The 15,677-nt window shown below is 39.8% G+C and overlaps 3 protein-coding genes across 6 annotated transcripts; 2 read left to right on the top strand and 1 right to left on the bottom strand.

The window, feature by feature from the left end:
- The first annotated feature begins 131 nt into the window (after positions 1-131).
- eci1 (enoyl-CoA delta isomerase 1) lies at positions 132-3,799 on the top strand. 2 transcript variants are annotated; one of them, XM_027002733.3, is made up of 7 exons: positions 132-281; positions 955-1,080; positions 1,228-1,355; positions 1,652-1,798; positions 1,922-2,043; positions 2,757-2,935; positions 3,135-3,799. In XM_027002733.3, exons 1-7 carry the CDS (start codon positions 239-241, stop codon positions 3,299-3,301), a joined length of 912 nt encoding a protein of 303 aa, XP_026858534.2. In that variant the 5' UTR covers positions 132-238; the 3' UTR covers positions 3,302-3,799. The 2 variants fall into 2 exon arrangements, with proteins under 2 accessions (XP_026858534.2, XP_026858536.2); XM_027002735.3 differs by having other exon boundaries at positions 3,055-3,192.
- On the bottom strand, positions 3,775-7,425 carry dnase1 (deoxyribonuclease I). The gene is made up of 10 exons (XM_081710903.1): positions 7,194-7,425; positions 6,214-6,257; positions 5,727-5,865; positions 5,561-5,649; positions 5,390-5,476; positions 5,202-5,317; positions 4,765-4,877; positions 4,474-4,628; positions 4,081-4,174; positions 3,775-3,913 (listed from the first exon to the last, which is right to left on the bottom strand). Exons 3-10 carry the CDS (start codon positions 5,862-5,864, stop codon positions 3,866-3,868), a joined length of 840 nt encoding a protein of 279 aa, XP_081567029.1. The 5' UTR covers position 5,865; positions 6,214-6,257; positions 7,194-7,425; the 3' UTR covers positions 3,775-3,865.
- Positions 7,426-9,903: 2,478 nt separating this feature from the next.
- On the top strand, positions 9,904-15,647 carry naa60 (N-alpha-acetyltransferase 60, NatF catalytic subunit). Of its 3 annotated transcripts, none has more exons than XM_081710904.1 (7): positions 9,904-10,164; positions 10,974-11,089; positions 11,410-11,539; positions 12,433-12,529; positions 12,752-12,986; positions 13,298-13,480; positions 13,602-15,647. In XM_081710904.1, the coding sequence occupies exons 2-6, from the start codon at positions 10,980-10,982 to the stop codon at positions 13,452-13,454; spliced, it is 729 nt and encodes a 242-aa protein (XP_081567030.1). In that variant the 5' UTR covers positions 9,904-10,164; positions 10,974-10,979; the 3' UTR covers positions 13,455-13,480; positions 13,602-15,647. The 3 variants fall into 3 exon arrangements, with proteins under 3 accessions (XP_081567030.1, XP_026858538.1, XP_026858537.1); XM_027002737.3 differs by having other exon boundaries at positions 9,905-10,168; positions 10,964-11,089; XM_027002736.3 differs by having other exon boundaries at positions 9,908-10,168.
- Positions 15,648-15,677: the final 30 nt, after the last annotated feature.

Consider the following 15,677-nt stretch of genomic DNA (forward strand, 5'->3'; position numbering starts at 1 on the left):
CCACCTAGTGGCCAACCTACTGCTTTCGACCTGTGAATGTTAGTGCGTAACTATCAAGTTCCATGAGACTTTTCCCGTCTAAAAAAAAAGCAAACGCTACTGCAACGAGCCTGTTGTTTTTCTCTCAGTGATTGGTTATCTGTGAGATTGTTTGAATTCAAACTCCAGTCTAATTGGTTAAAACTTGGGCGACCAATTCGACGTCACAGAACTGAAGCTCTTTTTTCTATTGAGCGAAATGGCAACTGTGTTGAGACGAGCAGCCAGGTTGGAGTTTTCTGGTACGCTTTTGAATTTCTAACTAGATTTCATTGTTTGTGCTGTTCACATACTGTCGTTTATACATTGATTTCCCCACCTAGCCAAATTGAACAGCTACAAGCGTTTGCACGAAAACTAGGACAAAGGTCAACACTCCTCTAAGAAAAATCTGTCAGAATAGCCAAGCAATAAATGACTTCAGGGATCCGAACCAGCTAACCTAGCTTGCTAACGTCGGCCAAGTGAAGTGCAAATGCTCTTACATAAAAATTAGTGCAAAGATCAGGTGTCCTCCCGGAAAATGCCGGAGTAAGTTGGCTAGGATAGCCATATTAGTCAGTTCAAGTTCGTGCAAACATGTCGCCATTATCGGCTGCTTTTTGAAGACGGGCGCAATCAATTATCAGTTATTTTCATTCAAAGCTAGCGTATCGTTGACTGTCAGGACATTTTTACCCATGTAATTTGTATTTTGTTGGCTGTATCGTGTTGGGTAATTTGCATGGTACTGTGTCTTGCATGAATACATAAACACATGTAAACATTTGGAGGATGAAATATAAACTACCAAGACATAAACGGTTGTATGACTTTGAGAAATAAAGCCATGGATAGCCAATTTAATTTAGTGCCAGATGTGGATAGGCTGTGTGTGTTCACACACGACCCATAGGTCCTGTATATCTCGTTTAGGAGTTCTGTCACTGTTCTCTGCAAGCTGTAGACATGGGAGACCCTACGCTTTGTCACACGTGGCTTTCAACGATAGACATTTATCAACTTCGTCAAAAGTAAAAGTGGACCTGGACAACAGTAATGGTACGAGCTCACCTTCTTAAAATGTAACGGTCTCGCACCATCTGTTCTGCATTGCAAATGTACTATTGCATATTATGTACATTGAAAATGTACATGCATATTAAAATTACATTAATGTATTTTTTTCTCTCTGATGTTTGTGCTTAGGCATTGCTGTAATGAAGTTTGATAATCCTCCTGTCAACAGTATGAGTCTAGACTTTCTAACCGAGTTTTCCATCAACCTGGAGAAGCTTGAGTTGGACAAGAGCTGCAGAGGAGTCATTCTGACCTCTGTAAGTCCCTTGCAGGTTTGACTACACTAGAGGATCGTACATTGGGTGTTAGGTTAATAGTTTCAGTCTTTAATTTAGTCTTGAGCTGCATGCAAAGTAAGGTCAGCCTGGAATTAGCTTGCTAAACTCACAACACAGGGCAGGCCGCACACTTTAAAAAACAATGAAAATAAATAAAAAAGAATGTAGGCAGGCTATCGTTAAGAGTATTGGAAGATTCGACCCAACTATTTATGCACTGCAAAAGGAGCAAGTCTGTCTACATGTTGCTACACTGATCTATTTACTTAAATCAGGCACAGCCAAGGATATTCTCAGCAGGCCTGGACATTATGGACATGTACGGGACGAGTCCAGAACACTGCGGGGCTTTCTGGAAGGCTGTTCAGGACATGTGGCTCAAACTGTACGGCTACAGCAAGATCACAATCGCAGCCATCAACGTGAGCGTCCTCCGAGCAGCAGAATCCTCTAGTCTTTGACCTGAGCCACTCTGTCCACCGTCACTTTGCCAGACTCAAGTTTGCTTGCTGCATACTCAATTTGACCCCCTGTGCTGTTTTTAGGGTGCCAGTCCTGCAGGGGGTTGTTTAATGGCTTTATGTTGTGACTACCGGATCATGGCTGACGATCCTCGCTACAGCATAGGCCTCAATGAAACGCAGCTCGGCATAGTGGCTCCTTTCTGGTCAGTGACGCATGCAGCCGTAATTGAAATTGCAGTATATAATAATTTTTTGGCAATTAGGCAACATTGATGCATTGTGAGGCATCACTGTGAAAGTGAAGCTCAAACTACATTGAATTTGGAATGTTTGAATGAGTTTTAATAATATTCAGTACAGTTTTTGCTTTTTTTTTTTTGCCTGTGAAAATCTATTCTATATCTATTCTATATCTATTGACTCAATACCATGTATAGCAGTGTGGAGCAGGCCCATGTGTTGGAAGAGCAGAGACAAGAACACTAGTTATGGCAAATATTAGGTCTTCAACTGGCATTGAACCAAAAACATCAAATTGAATTGTGGTGAAATTCAAGACTTCATGGTTCATCAACTTGTTTCCTAAAGAATCATTATTAAATCGAAACATTGAGGGAATAGAGATTTGTCCCCTTATTAGTACCACATGCATTGACATGTGGTGATGCCCGTTTTATATTTAGTCCTTTAACATGCTTAGAAATTTCTAATTGTTCTAATTTATACAGTGTGTTTTTATTTTATTGACTGGTGGTGCTAGTTATTTCATTGTATGTGAAATATTTCTAATATTTGCATGCCTGTTGTACCAAATAGCAAAGTATCTCTCTGACAAAACCTAGCTGTAATAATTTGTTATCTTTTGGATTCTAATTTTTAAAAATGCAGAGGCTAAACTATGTGGTGCCTGCCTCAGGTTTAAGGATACCTTGCTGAACACAGTGGGCCATAGAACAACGGAGCTATCTCTTCAGATGGGCATAATGTACCATGCTCATGAGGCTCTGAAGATCGGCCTGGTGGACCAGCTCGTACCCGAGGGCAAAGTTCTCAGCACGGCTGTGGAAACTCTGGGCACATGGTTGGCTGTCCCAGGTCAGTAAAACGCTCTTTTTCTGCTTGATTGACCGACGTGTGTGTGTGTGTGTGTGTGTGTGTGTGTGTTTAATGAAGTTTCACTTTTTCTACAAGTGGTCTTTTCTTGAATGTGACAGTCCGTCAGGCTAAAGTCGAAGCTGTAGTGCCGGGGAGTTGAGCCGACTGCTCGCAATGCTGTAATGTGTGCTGTCTGCAGGTCATGCCCGGGAGATAAGCAAGTCTATGATGAGGAAGCCTACAGTTGACAAGCTGCTAGCGAACAAAGAAGCTGACATTAAAAACTTTGTCAGTTTCATCACGAAAGACTCGATCCAGAAATCTCTTGGGATGTATTTGGCAGCACTGAAAAAGAAGAAGGCCTGAAGGCAGGACTAAATCACGTCCCACATTTCCTCTGCTTTCAGCTGTGTCCTGTTTAAATATGACCAGGCTCCTGTTTCTTTATGGCAGAGGTTGTGATGTTGGGTTGCACTACGTTCGTGTTGTGAATCTGACTTTTTCTGGCAAACACTGTAACAGTTATGAGATGGGTGTGTGCGCGTACATGCTTCTCCACCTCTGTTGTAGGTCTGCACAGAGGTGAGGCTCTGAAAACTGCAATAGTGTTAGTTAAGAAGATGATGGCTTGGTTTCATGTACAATTACACCATTTAATGAGTCCCCATTTAAAATCGATCAGAAAGGGCTAAAACAGCACCTTAGTTGTCCCAGGATTACCTTTGTTCTCTATTAATAATGAAAATGCATAACATTTGTTTTCTAAGGGTTGTTGTTTTTGTGCAAAAGCCTTTATTGTTCAAAGTACTTCGGATCAGCACCTTATAACTTCACATAGCTTCATAAAAAACGTTTGCACACCAACTGCTGCTGCTGATTTTTTTTTTTTCCCAAGCACCAGTTTTCATGCAGAAAGATCCACCGAGCACCTCATATTAGCTGGACCTCAACGGGGAAATGATCGCTGACAGCCAGGGCCTAAGGCACATGCGCATGGACACACACACACACACACACACACACCAGGAACAAGATGGCACTTTACATGCAGCACACCATTACTCTGAGTTAAGCACAGTTTCTCAGCTGCAGAAGCAGTTATCACTGTGTGCACTACACACATTGAAGGTGGGGAAGTGTCTTACCCAGCTGTGGCTAAGTCCTAGAGCAGTCATGAAGTTATAGACTTGGGCTGTCTCAGGTGCTATAGCTCTCATCATGTCATTGGTGGACACAATCCTATCAGTAGGGAAAACATTTTACATAACATATGAGATGAAATGGGTGCAAGTCCAGATGGATAGTTTCAGCAATTTGACAAAAATGGCAAATCAGTATTACTATTAACTTACTCTTCATAGACCATAAAACTAAATTATGCCAGATTTCTTAGGTCCCTGTCTATGTTTTGTGTCATAACTTTTGGCATGGATGCAGTTCTGTTTCAGATTTGCCACATAACCATTCATGTTTTAACTATATAGACTAGTGAACTCATCTCAATTATTCTGGACATGTACTGCTAGAATAGTGCTTGCCTGTCATAGGGGCAGACTGTGTCTGTGGTAGTGGTGTCTGCACTATCAGGAATTAGCCAGTGGTAACTCTTGTTAGTGTACAGTCGAATTTTTGACCAGTTATTGGCTGTGATGTAACTACAGCCGGCATTGAAGTCACCCAGAAGTAAGATGTCCTGCAACACATGAAACATCATTCTCAGCTTTCTTCGTCTTTTAATGTATCCTGTGGTGCATAAGATTTCAGTTTCATAATTTAGGAATCAAATTCCTTTATAACGCTACCCCATTTAAATCATGTTAGAGCATTACATTGGTGTTCCACTGCTGTCTGGTGTAGAGGACCACGTCGTGTAGTGCATCCACCTCATGCACTGCCAGGTCTGGGGATGTGTGCTGGGGGATGAGGACGAAGTTCTGCACAACTGGAAGGATCAGACATGTAGAAATAAATTTTAGCATCAATGCATTACTTTGCTGTCATGGTACATTGTAGAAGTGTTTGGTTTTGGTTCTGTTTTTTTTTTTTTTTAAATAGCAAGTGCTTTTTGGTCACAGTCTCCATTAAACAAACATTAACTTTAGTGGTGATGCATAATCACTGTAGGTAGGAACAAATAATAAACAAAGTGTAAAAATAAACAATTCATTTACAGTCAGGAGCTTTTGTCAACTGTTTTTGGTTAATTATCATTATCATTAGAGTTGTTGTCTATTAAACCAGAAAAATCACCAAGGTACATGTTAACCTGACGAAGCAGAGGAGAACATAACCACAAAGGGTTCTCGGATGAATGTATCTGTTCCACATGGTTCGCACCCATCATCATAGGTGAAGTTCTTAACTACTGATACCGTCTCCTGCCTGGTGAGCAGAAACACCTGTCAGTGTGCTCGTTATGTAGGGAGCTTGCTTATTTTGCAGGTTAAGTAGTACCTGTAGATAAACAGATATCGCTCTTTATAGGTGCTCCTGCCCAGGGGTTCACTCACAATGTGCTTGTAATTGTATGGAGAGGGATTCCTGAGCATGAGAATACAGTGTTAAATTATTGACTTTCTGAGACTTGAGTTCTCTCACAAGTGTTTTGGGTGCATTCCCACTTACTCGCTCACTTGCTCCATCAGCTTGTTGGTTGCAGACAGATCACTGTCTTTTACTTCTTGGATGAGTATGATGTCATACCTATGCACTATCTGACAAAACAAAAATACTTTGCTGTAATAGCAATTGATGACTCTGTGTGTATGATGCAAGTTCCTGATTCACTCACTTTAGTTATGATGTCAAGCAGTGTGGCATTAGATGCTTTCTTGTCCCCAAAGGATCTGATGTTAAAAGCCCCAATCAATAAGGAGCTGCTCAGATTCACAAATGCCAGCAGCAGAGCTATGGTGACTGCAGGCTTCATACTACATCAGGATAAAAAGAGGGGTCTTCAGAAAAGATGAGTCAATATGCATTCTGTAATAATGAGCTAGAAAACGACTCAGCCCCTCTACAATAAACAAACAGGCATCTTATTGAAAAGTATGCAGGGTACAACAAAAATGCACCTTCCTGACTTGAACATAAATTATACAAAAATACAAACAAATCTTTTGCAAAACAATTCAGTCACAGACTAAATTTCTTTCCTTTCCTTTGCACAGGGCATGCATGTTACATTTTGAAGAACACATTTTCCTGACAGTAAGGCCACATTTCATGAGAATGTAATTTGAGAATAAATCCACGTGGGAAAACCATAAGAACACTACCTGTTGTTGAGAACCTTCTCTTCACTTTGTCTGTGCCTTTTAGCCTGTGAAATCCCAACGGCCAAACAGAAAAGCTCTTTATATACTTATCACCTACTGGCACCTTCAGCCCACCAGCTAAAAGTGGTATCATTGTTCTGGAGGGACTTTTATTTACAAAATGGGTGGGAATGTTATGCCCTTATGCAGCTGTTAGTTCATCCAAAAAGGAGATAACTATGTGCATGTAAAGAACAAGATTGAGTAAATCACCAAGAAACATTTTTAATTTTCATAACTTCAGATAATTGGAGTATGGGAGAGTTATGGGATTGGATTTCTGGATTTGGAAACTTAAACTCTGTACTGTGTACTCTGTACTCAGAGTAGTTCAGTCCACACTAAATAACTAGGTCACAGAGAAACGATTTAGACTATGTTTGTTACTAATGGGACCAGAATGCCGAATATGACGAGAAAGAAATTAAATGACAGTTCTTTATTGATTTTTTTTCAATAGATCTAAAGATTTAAAATTTAAAGAATTAATGAATAATAGTATGGTCTGATTAATTTCCTGCTTCCACCCAGTATGTGTCTCTCGAGGACAAGAATAGATCTACAACTGAATAAAAGCTGATATCACTTTCATTTGTAAGTAGGTGTTTCATTCACCAAAGCAATTTCAAAAAAATGTTTATTTCAGTTCTTTTCCATTCCATTTTACTTTGGCAGCACAAGTGGTTTTGGACTTGTGCTGCCACAGTTCATCACACATTAACTGAAGCCTCAGTCTTCAGCATGGCTTCACCCCCCTTGTCACTTGTTATCAACCAATGCTGCACATTTCTGCTTACAGAAATTCTGGAGAGGTTGATTCTACATGACATGTGAGCCCAGAACACTCATCATTCAGCTAATCATGACTAAATGCAGGAACTAATGCATTCCATGAAACCTTATAGCATTTTATGAGTGGAAAGAACTTAAAATATATTTACCTGTATTTCCAACTGGAAGTTCAGATACTACGTAATGCAAAGGGACAAGCAGGAAAGAGTATCACTGTTGTCTCTTCCCAAACAAATATTTTTGCTGCATTTACAGTAATCACAAATGAGTACTGAATTAATTAGGATAAATGTCCCTGGAACATTGTCGCCAACGAGAGCTAACAACTAAAAATGTGTTTTCTCTATCTGCCTCTAACGCATCCAACAGAGACCCCTACTGGCCAATGATTATAGCAGTACCTTACATAACATTACACTATTCTATAAGCCAGTATGAGAATTATAACTGAAGGAATAAGATAACTGTAAATATATTCTACAGACATTCATGTCATACATATATATGATTGATATAAACCAGTGACTAATGATACTTCTTCTCTGGCCTATTGGTATATAAGTGCAGCATTTTTAATGTAAATGTTTTCCTGATGAACACAAGTTCCTATTCTTCATTGCTATTCCCAGTATGAACTGTTTGAGAGAACTGCGCTTACAAAAAGATCAAAACAAGAATGTAAAGAATGTGGTGCATTAGTTACAGATTTAGTGACTGTGACAAGTTTTTATGTATTATTATGTAAAACTTAATAGATGGGTTTTATGGGAAAATCACGCAGTAAATCCCTGCTGTGCTGTGTTGTCCTGAAATGACACTGATGCTTAATGAGAACTAATATGGAAAATCAGTAAAATCTCAGCTGAAATTACATTAAAGGATGTTGTACATGAAGTTTTCTAACTGTAGCTGTAATAGTGAAATAATAAAATTTCAGGCAAAGAGACAGCTTTAGTTGTACTTCAACATTTCTCTATCATATAGTTCACAAACAAATCGTAATAATGTTACAAGTAATGTAGCATATAGCTATAATCATTGACCAGGAGGGGCGGTGAGGCTAAACAAGACAAAGCGTTTTTAATGAGCTGTTGTTGACCAATGTATGTGAAGCATAGCATATTTGAAACTTACCGTAAATGTGACAAACAAACAAAAAAGATCATATTAGCCATTCCACTATTTGCTGGTAGTATTTACCATGCAGGGTTTTATCCTCCCATGATGGCTCCTGCTCCTCCTCATTTCCATCCTCCTCGGGTTTCTGCTGTCTTAGGTACTTACTGAAAGCTTCATCACTTTGGTCATCATCCTGGTGTACTCCTGGATCTTGGTTGTTTCATCTTGGACAGTTGCTCTGATGCTCACTAGTCTTTGGCTCATCTCCTTCTGCTTAGTGAACAGTCTCAGAGTGCTGGATTTGGGATAAATCCCTCCATGCATTGTGAGAAGTTTTCTTGATGTCTTGATGTCAGTGGCTTCTACTCCTCCTTTGGCCAGTTTATTATGCCAGTGAGGTAGCTATTGACTAGTAGAGCATATGTGTTGACAGCCAAGATCTTGTTCTTCCCATTCAGCTGACTTCTCAGGACTTGCCTTACTCTTTGTAGGTATTTGGGTGTAGATGCTTTTCTTGTGGTCTGCAGTTAACCATTCAGAGTGGGTTCCATCCATTAGCAGGTGGTTCATTTCTGCTTCACTCATTCATGGAGTGCAGTTAGCTTTCCGCATTTCTGATAGACTTCTCTCTGTGTTGCCCTTATCTTGTAGCCAAGGATCTCAAGTATCACTGTTGCTGTGGCGAATATCAGTGATGGTCACAGTAGTGATTGTCTATAGTGCTGTATTCACATTGTCCAGCTACTTGTTAAACTTGGTGCATGGACTCATTGGGTCTTGGTTCCCAGTTTCGATGGATGGATAGATGGATGGATGGATAGATAGGATGTTTTGGACAGAGCTCTTTCATAAGTTGTACAAGCAAAGGTGCTTCTGAATTTGTAGGACGAACCAATCTCTCTCTCTCTCTCTCTCTCTCTCTCTCTCTCTCTCTCTCTCTCTCTCTCTATATATATATATATATATATATATATATATATATATATATATATATATACACACACATACACACACACACACACACACAGACACACACATATTTACATTTACAGCATTTGGCAGACGCTCTTATCCTGTGTGGCTTACAAATGTGCTTTGTCATTTACTCACAGAATGCATCCTAGCCAGTACAGTAGGTTAGAGTCCAAGATACCATTGAATTAGAATGCTGTTGAAATACAGGATTCAATGCTGATGCCTAGACAACAATAAGTGCAATAAACAAACAACAATATATGCAATAAACAATACCCTACAATAAGTACTAGAGTTTCCATTAATCAAAAAGGAGCAGGATCAATAGTCATTTAAATATTCCACAAATGGATGGTTCTTCAGTCTGCGTTTGAAGACTGAAAGGGACTCTGCTGTTCGGACAGCCAGTGGATGTTCGTTCCACTATCTGGGAGCCAGGACAGAGAATAGTCTCGATGCTTGTCTTCCATGAGACTTGAAGCATGGTATTTCAAGATGAGCCATACTTGAGGTTCTAAGTACTCATACATGATTTTAATTCAGGAATTAATACATTTATTAAAATCTATTTCATGAAATGATTTAAACTTTTATTTCAAAATTAAATAATCAACCATACATTTATTTAATTCTAACTGCAATAATCTATTTCCTTTTTGTTTATATAATAAAGTGCCAAAAGTCCGTCCACACAAATATTAGAAATAAACGAAATGTAAAATATGTTTTGGTATCTGAAAGGGTTAAATGTCACATACGATGTTAAGTAAATAATCCAAGCGACGAGCCTACCGGAAGAGTCTGTATAGTTACCAGCGAGTTTACAGAAGTGTTAGCAACGAAGCGAAACCGCTAGGCCAGCTAATGCAGCGCAACGAGCCAAAAGAGTCAGAAACCGAATGTCTCATCTCCGTACTGGACACAAATGTACTATTTATCACAATGATACCGCTGCTTTGAACACTCTTCGAGGAAACAGAGACAAACACTCGCCAATCCTTCTACTTGTTCAAGCGTCGAAATAAAGCAGGTTACAAATTATTTCCGACCTCTCTGTGTTAAAAGCTAAAGTCGCTTCTTCCAAACAGCGCTAGCTGGCTAACTCGGTGTGGTGGCTAATTAGAAAGATAGCTTGTAGCTAAATAGACCAGTTTTCGTTTCGTTAACCATATGAACGGATTGTATGTTTAGTGAACCAAATACGTTTACTTTGGTAAAACTTTTTAGTATTATTTTAGTCTGTCACAATCAATTTCTTGAAAACCTGCTAGCTAGCCTGGCTATCTAACTTCAGCTATCTTTGTCAAGCCTAACCCTGGGTTGTGTAGTTGGTAGCTAGCTATTAGTCAACAGAACTTGATCGCTTGATAGCTAGATGGCAAGCAAACTCTCTTGCCAGTAAAGCTGAATGAGCGATATATAGCTACACTGTTTTCGGTATGGTGTAAGATGGTGCATTGGTGGCTAATGATAAAGATCCGTTAAGATTAGTCTCCTTTAGTATTCTTCATCGTGGTCCTCCTCCTGCAAACGTTTAGCATAAAAAATAATTGGTTACTACTCTGACTGCTCAGTGCGGATTGGATTCGCAGCCCTGTAATAACAAATATTGGCTGCGATATATTTATTTACATAAAAGTAAAAAAAAAAAAAAATCCATTCTAAGAGATATTCTCTCAGATAACTGAACGTAACTTGACCCCTGCGCTCTCAGGTCGCTCAAGATCGCTCGTTACATTTGGAATAGCCTAACCTATTTAACTTAAATGTAAAAGGAGTAAAATGATTTGAAAGCCACCCTAAACAGCGCATAACTTGAGTGCAGTTGTGTTCAGGTGTGAATGACCGACGTGGTGCCCCCCACTGCCCTCAGCGAAATCAAGCTCCGTCTCCTGTGCCAAGATGACATAGACAGCATTAAAGTACTCTGTGGTGACTGGTTCCCCATTGAGTAAGTATTCAGTAGTTCTATCTTTCTATCATAACTGAACTGTTTCCACCTTTAGTGATATATTTAGTGATATATATTGTTTTCAATCTCTTGCAGTTTTTTTCTTTTTTTCTTTAACTTTAACTCTCTTGCAATAGTTCTTATAAGCAATTGATATATGGATTTTTTTGCTGTCTGTGCTGATTTGATAACCGTAAGTTTGCTGTAATGGATCGGCAATTTTCTGTAAGTGGCTTTATTCCTCTAGGGCTCTGGTGTGTTTCCTTACCTTACCAGTTTGGTATTGACTCCTTTTTTTGTTTATTCCTAATACCACACAGGTATCCTGACTCATGGTATCATGACATCACGTCGAACAAAAAGTTTTTCTCTTTGGCTGCAACCTTCAAGGGCGGCATCGTGGGGATGATTGTGGCGGAAATAAAAGGCAGAACCAAAGTACACAAAGAGGTCAGAAGGCTTCTATGCTTACTGAGGTGGCCCATGTAGAGTGACTCATGTGGAGTTCACTAGTCATCAGCCACTACAGCCCACCAGCCAGGTGCTTGTCCATCACTCCTGCCTGATATGCAGCAGTATGCACTGGCTGTGGGAGTTTTCTGGACAGATAAGAGCTACTAAGAAAGCTACTCCTCAGTTGCTGATGGAGTGACACTAGGTCACTGCATAGGTAGTTGTTCTTGAATTGGTCACATCCTTTGGCTGACGTGCATATAAAAACTAAAAATAAGCTCAGGCAAGTTTGTATTATAAATATTCCTGTTTAAGAATACGAACAAGGACGTGTGAACTCTCCTAATGAGACTTTAAATATTGTTTCAGAGTTGTAATGTGTCTGACCAGCTTGTTTTGTTTTTTAAATTTATCATGTGGTTTTGTGCTCAGGGAGATATTTCATACCATGTTTTTGCTACTATATAGCATGTTTGCACAACACCTGAAGGCTGCACTTCAAATCATTTTAAATGGAGCACTCTGGCATGTCAAGAACCTTTTTATAGCATGTGATTAATTAGACTACGTTCTATGTGCCCTTGACTGAATTTCTCTATGCGGCAAAGGACATCCCTACCATAGATGAGTCAGGCTATGATTGAAACAATGCTGGTATAAGTTATTGTGATTCTCTCACAGTAGTCATGTTTATGACTTAAGCGGATCATGTTACATTTATGTAAAGGGTGTCTTCTGCGTGAAGTACAAGAGGTTTCTCTGTGTTGTGGCTGTTTATTCCCTGTTTGTGTTTGAGCCATTTTCTTTCTGAGAGTGAATAAAGAAGACAGTAATTCTGCTTAGCTGTTGCTGGCCATCACCTTTACTCAATGTGACTTGCTTTCTGGAAGGATGGGGACATTCTGGCCTCCAGCTTTCCTGTTGACACTCAGGTTGCATACATCCTGAGCTTAGGCGTGGTGAAGGAGTTTCGAAAACATGGAATAGGTAAGGCATGAACTTAAACGAATCCCTCTTGCAGCATTACTGTCACAATAAGCACCCCTTACGAGAGAGACTTTTTCTGCCATAACTATCAAGTTTACCTGTATGGACTGGATAATGGCCCAAAAACATCTACTACAATTTAGGCTCCCTTTTGCATGAAGTCACAGTGCTAATTGCTGCCATTCATTTGGATGAAGAGTTAATCTGGAGTCCACTCCCCAGGCTCCCTTTTGCTGGACAGTCTGAAGGACCACATCTCCACCACAGCCCAGGACCACTGCAAGGCCATCTATCTGCATGTGCTCACCACCAATCTCACAGCCATTCACTTCTACGAGAACAGAGACTTTAAGCAGCACCACTATTTGCCCTATTATTACTCCATCCGAGGAGTGCTGAAGGATGGTTTCACGTATGTCCTCTACATCAATGGCGGTCATCCTCCTTGGACAATCTAATATCCTTTCCCCCTCTTCCATGTGTATTCGTGTATGTCTCAGGCTAGAGTGTAAGTCACGTAGGGGATGGTTCCCACTTGCATGGCTGTTGGGTAACATGACCAGTAGGGAAAAGCATGTTTAGCGAGCTGGGCCGTTTTGTCTCCATTTTACCCTGACAGCAGTCAGTCTCCTGTGCTGTGATATTTTTGCAACCCGACTGCTGCTGTGCTGCTCATAGTTCATGCCGTGTGGAAAATATTCTCTCTCTCTCTCTCTCTCTCTCTCTCTCTCTCTCACTCACTCATGTTCTCCTTAACTCGCTCCTCACTGATTATATTCATCATATAGGGTCAGCCCTGGCCAGCCTAAGCCCGTGCTCCATTCCACAGAGGATCTACCGGCAAGCACAGAGCCTTCTGCGCAGCTTCCTGCCTTGGTCCGGCCTCTCGTCCAAGAGCGGTATTGAGTACGGCAGAACCATGTGATGGCAACCCACTCCCAGCCTTGCAGGGTATGCCCTGCTATTTCAGAGTGTGTCTGCAGCAAGTCCTGCCTACATTTTCACATATACTGTGCACCTTATGAAATATTAACATTGTTCGCCTTTTCCGTCTTTCCTTTCTGTGCACCAGGTGAAGGAGAGCTATCCCTTTCAGTCTTACCAGCTGGATACCTGAAGCCTGTTGCTGGTGATTTTACAAGAAAGCGATCTCCCATAACCCTTGTATTATATTTGTACATAATATATGCCCCTATTAATATATGCATTGTCTTTAGTACACTTCCCTCTTGATATGAATTTTCCAGTCCACATCATGCCATTTTAAGTCATTTCGCTGCTATGTAGAAAATGTTTTATGGTTTACCCACATCTTTAATATAAACAGATTTTAATGTGTGCCTGTTCTTCATAAGAGGACTAAAGAGGTTAGGAGTACTTTCTTCCAGGTGTGTTCTTCAATATGGAGTTTTTTGTGTGCATGTATCAAGCCATGTTTTGGTGGTTTATTTGCACCTTGAAGCAAAGGACCCCTCCCCCTTTTCTATATATATATATATTTTTTATTATCATTTTGTCTTATGCAACGTTTTAAGCAATTGTATTAAAAGGATGTGCACAAAGGCAGTGAATGTAGTGGTGCTGTCATGGGAGAAGTTATAGTCAAGGCCAACACCCGCCTCACCCAATGCTTAATGCTAATGTCGGTTTTCAACAGCATAGTCTTTCCCTGGTCCATCACACCCATAATATAAATGCCATGCAGTATATTTTGTTTTTACATGAGGAATAGATGAATATAAAGGATAGCCTGTACATGACATTTTTCGAAAGTGCAGTATGGTTATTCAGGGATTTGCACAAGGTGGGAAAAAAAATTAAATGCCTCTGTGTTGCAAGTAACTTTACAATATAAAAGATGAGCAAAATATCTGACACTTGGGAATTTGTTGTTGATTGTGGGCATCACTGGTCCCAAACACTAAAGGCATGCTTGAGAAAACAGGATCACTCTGGAAATTACTTTGCATTGCTGTTGACCAAGGTCTTAAAAGAAGTGTTAGAGGGGCGTTTAGTAGTGCGCGATTCTTTATATAAGAGCATAATTTAAGACAGAAGCCTGCACTGTTCATTAGACAAGAGGAAAAGCACATTCCATTTGGACAGGTACCCTTTTGTTCAGTGTATCTAGCCAACTGAAGTCCTGCTTTTTGGTGTACTTGCCATGTACGTTACATGAGGAAGATGTTTTTATTAGTAATAGTTATGATACTTTCTGATATTTCAAATGGGAACTCTTAAATTAGAAATGTAGATGCAATATATGTTCCTACTGACCCATGATGTAAATCCTGAGTTCCATTTCTCCACATTCTGAAAAGGAATGAATCCATGGCCCTGATGCTGTGGACTGGTAGAAATACAGTATGTAGGTTTTGAAATGGCTGCCACCCATTGTGTGTTCATGTGTTCCTTCTTGAAACCACTGAAAGGCAGTGGTAGCTCAGTGGTAAAGGTACTTGATTAGTAATTAGAAGGTTGCAAGCCTTGATCTAATCCCTGATCAAAACCCTTAACCCTCAGTTGCTCAAGCTGTCATAATTGTAAATTAATTTGGATTAAAATGTGTCAAGTAAATAATTATTTTAGATTTTTTTTTGTTTTGTTACAGACACTAAAGAGTGAATGTGATGTATGTTGGGAGTATTTTCGTCCCGTAAGTCGCTGAAATGCAGAATGACTGGTCTGACTGGTGTTATGGCCTATTAAGAAAAAATAATGCGTTTTGTCGTTTTAAATGTTGACACCTCTCTCTAGGTTTTAAACAGAATCTCAGCTCCTATCGTACATTTTGACTTGTGCAATAGTGCCCTCAACTGTTCAGTGAGATTTTATTGAAAAAGCTGAATGTGGAAAACACTCTTTTTGGTTTGTTTGTTTGTTTGTTTGTTTGTTTAATTGTTTTTGTTTCCCTTCTTTTGCCAGCCGTGCAACTGCAAATCTGGTTGTCTTATTTTTCCTAAATGTGTTTACAACAGTTTTGTACAAAGACTGATCTCCTAAACCCCTTAAATTCTTTCACTTGTTTACTTTAATCGTTCTTAGATTCTTCCACCCATGCAATCATACATGCTTGATTTGACTAGGCATAAAAGAGGAAATAAAGCTCTTAAATATTTTTCGTTTGCATTGTTTTTTCTTTTTTTCT

This window comes from Electrophorus electricus, chromosome 3 (genome assembly GCF_041902795.1).
Source record: "Electrophorus electricus isolate QZ-2024a chromosome 3, ASM4190279v1, whole genome shotgun sequence".
NCBI classification, from domain to species: domain Eukaryota; kingdom Metazoa; phylum Chordata; class Actinopteri; order Gymnotiformes; family Gymnotidae; genus Electrophorus; species Electrophorus electricus.

Bases quoted from the DNA above. Each gene is read 5' to 3' on its own strand.
- eci1 (XM_027002733.3), top strand. From the start codon at position 239: ATGGCAACTGTGTTGAGACGAGCAGCCAGGTTGGAGTTTTCTG. The intron at 1,356-1,651 runs GTAAGTCCCTTG...TACTTAAATCAG, and splicing joins GAGGAGTCATTCTGACCTCT to GCACAGCCAAGGATATTCTC. The intron at 1,799-1,921 runs GTGAGCGTCCTC...TGCTGTTTTTAG, and splicing joins TCACAATCGCAGCCATCAAC to GGTGCCAGTCCTGCAGGGGG.
- naa60 (XM_081710904.1), top strand. From the start codon at position 10,980: ATGACCGACGTGGTGCCCCCCACTGCCCTCAGCGAAATCAAGCTCCGT. The intron at 11,090-11,409 runs GTAAGTATTCAG...AATACCACACAG, and splicing joins GGTGACTGGTTCCCCATTGA to GTATCCTGACTCATGGTATC. The intron at 12,987-13,297 runs ATATCCTTTCCC...CTCGCTCCTCAC, and splicing joins CATCCTCCTTGGACAATCTA to TGATTATATTCATCATATAG.
- dnase1 (XM_081710903.1), bottom strand. From the start codon at position 5,864: ATGAAGCCTGCAGTCACCATAGCTCTGCTGCTGGCATTTGTGAATCTG. The intron at 4,175-4,473 runs GCAAGCACTATT...CCCTACTGATAG, and splicing joins ACAGTCTGCCCCTATGACAG to GATTGTGTCCACCAATGACA. The intron at 3,914-4,080 runs GTAAGACACTTC...CATGTGCCTTAG, and splicing joins TAGGACTTAGCCACAGCTGG to GCCCTGGCTGTCAGCGATCA.